General features: G+C 41.9%; 1 protein-coding gene across 3 annotated transcripts in view; it reads left to right on the plus strand.

Moving 5' to 3' along the window:
* Positions 1 to 2,500, plus strand: part of LOC125045410 — a 202,737-nt gene that overhangs the window by 185,241 nt on the left and 14,996 nt on the right. For all 3 annotated transcript variants that reach the window (XR_007116548.1, XM_047642622.1, XM_047642623.1), the window contains exons 4-5: positions 1,449 to 1,606; positions 2,235 to 2,307. Coding sequence is in view for 2 of the 3 variants with exons in the window: in XM_047642622.1 (XP_047498578.1) it covers positions 1,449 to 1,606; positions 2,235 to 2,307 (231 nt within the window). In the remaining variant the exon portion in view is untranslated. The remainder of the gene's footprint in view (positions 1 to 1,448; positions 1,607 to 2,234; positions 2,308 to 2,500) is intronic.

Genomic DNA, 2,500 nt, shown 5'->3' on the forward strand with positions numbered 1-2,500 from the left:
GTTCTTCAACAAATAGCGTAGTTCCCCCTCAACATATCCCATGATTCCGCCGTGTTCATATGTCGCGCTTGGTATTAAGACACTGCGACGCCGAAATAATTTAATGTCCGATGCAATGAAATCTTTGCCAAGGTTGCGTCGATACGTTGCCCGTCTGGAGGCCGCTGGCAACGCCTTTTTAAAACGTGTTCTCGGCCACTTTCACTAATAATATTCACTCGTTCTTTCTAACTCGTTTTTTTTTTCTTTTCTAAATATCATTTGCATAGGGAGGATTCATTCTCTCTATGAAGATGAGATGTGTAATCGTGTAATTGTCGGCGAGAGAGAAATAAGAGAAGGGAATAACCGAGGGTGCAGTGTTTAAAGGTATCTGGCAATTATCGTACATCGTCGACGTGCAACAAGTCCAGCTACGGCAAATGCTAATTTTCATTCGAAGGAATTTTCATATGCCATTGTACTGCGACTTCTTACAAACAACAAAGCCATTTAATGTCCCGCAGTACATTTACAAGCATGTATAAGTAGGTTCATCAAATTGATATGCTAAAATTCAGGAGATTTTATCGAGTTACAATGGCATTTTCAGATTGCATTTTTTTTTTTTTTTTTTTTTTTTTTTATTATGTCCTCTCTCTCTCTCCTCTACTCTTTTTTTTACTTGCCTTTTTATTGAGGTCAAAAATCTCTAGTTGCTAGCGGCCGCAGTAGCATGGTGGCCTCGGTTTGTTTAAAGTCGGAGATGTGAAGTTCGACGATGTGGCTTTTAAACAACGGTCTTTGGGAGTTAAACCAACAATTAAATATGAATTGTTATTATTTAACAGTTGGGAAAGAAAGTTATGCTGGTGATCCATTTTTTTATATGATGATTTTGTGTTGATGGAATTGGACATTGAGAGCTGTATCATGTATCATGTGTATAGAGTCTTGATACTTTCATATTAGATGAATAGTAATATATCAAAATAAAATGGTCTTTTACTGAATGTTTATTTATTTTCTTCTAAATCTTCTACAGTTGTCATTTCTCAAACTTACCAACCTTGGTATTATCCCCCCAAACTTATACCTCATCCCCCCCATTGGCATTACCCCCCCAAACTTATACCTCCCCCCCTCCCCTTGGTATTACCCCCCTAAACTTATACCCGCTTCTCCCTTCCCCCCCTTGGTATTACCCCCCTAAACTTATACCCGCTTCTCCTTTCCCCCCCTTGGTATTACCCCCCTAAACTTATACACGCTTCTCCCTTCCCCCCCTTGGTATTACCCCCCAAACTTATACCCGCTTCTCCCTTCCCCCCCTTGGTATTACCCCCCAAACTTATACCCGCTTCTCCCTTCCCCCCTTGGTATTATTATTCCTCCAAACTTATACCTCGCCTCCCCCTTGGTATTACCCCCCCAAACTTATACCCGCTTCTCCCTTTCCCTCTGAACAGGAGCACATCCAGGAAGTGCTGATGAAGTGGGAGCAAATCGATGACGAGATCTGGTCCAAGGTGATCGTCCTCGAGCGCAACCGCCGCGTCGCGAAGGCCTACGCCCGCGCGCCCGTCCTCACCGTCAACGGGTCAGACGACGGCTTCGACGGATACAGGTGAGGGGGCTGCTGGGGGGGACTGCGTGCGCGCGCACACAAACACACACACACACACACACACACACACACACACACACACACACACACACACACACACACACACACACACACACACATAACATGGATTGAAACATACATACATAATTGTGCATATTTGCCCCTACATCCATAATCATTCATACGCATATATACACACACGTACACACACACATACATGGAGAGAGAAAGATATATAAACAGGAAAAAAGAGAGAGATTCCCGGCAGGATGTAGCTGTTCCTATCATCAGGCAACAGGATGCAACATAATGCACCATTTCAGTAATATATTGCATAATTTTGCATATAAATTACCCTTGCCACGTGATTTGCATAACCTATTGTCGGGTGAGATAAGCGGCCTGATGTAGTTGCGAGAATTTTCAAGAATATTTTAAAGAAACGTGTTGGGTTACTCATTTTGCAATTCAAAACGAAAATGAAAAACTAAAGATATATCCAATTCTTTAATCCAGAACAACAAAACAGATATCCAAATTGTCCTCACATGGATAAGACACACCAGACCGTATTCTACAGAGGGCATTACAGAATAGGATAAAACTGACATCCTAATGTGTCTTTCAGGATTGGACTTTGTGGCTTCGATAACCCCATGAGAGACCCAAGGACTGATGAAATCAAGAGACACATTGGCCATGTAAGTATTTATGTTTAGTTGAGTATGTTTATATAGATATATTGATAGATAGATAGATACATAGATAAATAGGAAAATAGAGAGATAGCTTGAGATATCGATAGAGAGAGAGAGAGAGAGAGAGAGAGTGAGAGAGAGAGAGTGAGAGAGAGAGAGTGAGAGAGAGAGAGAGAGAGAGAGAGAGAGAGAGAGA

Source organism: Penaeus chinensis, chromosome 37 (assembly GCF_019202785.1).
Source record: "Penaeus chinensis breed Huanghai No. 1 chromosome 37, ASM1920278v2, whole genome shotgun sequence".
Lineage (NCBI taxonomy): Eukaryota > Metazoa > Arthropoda > Malacostraca > Decapoda > Penaeidae > Penaeus > Penaeus chinensis.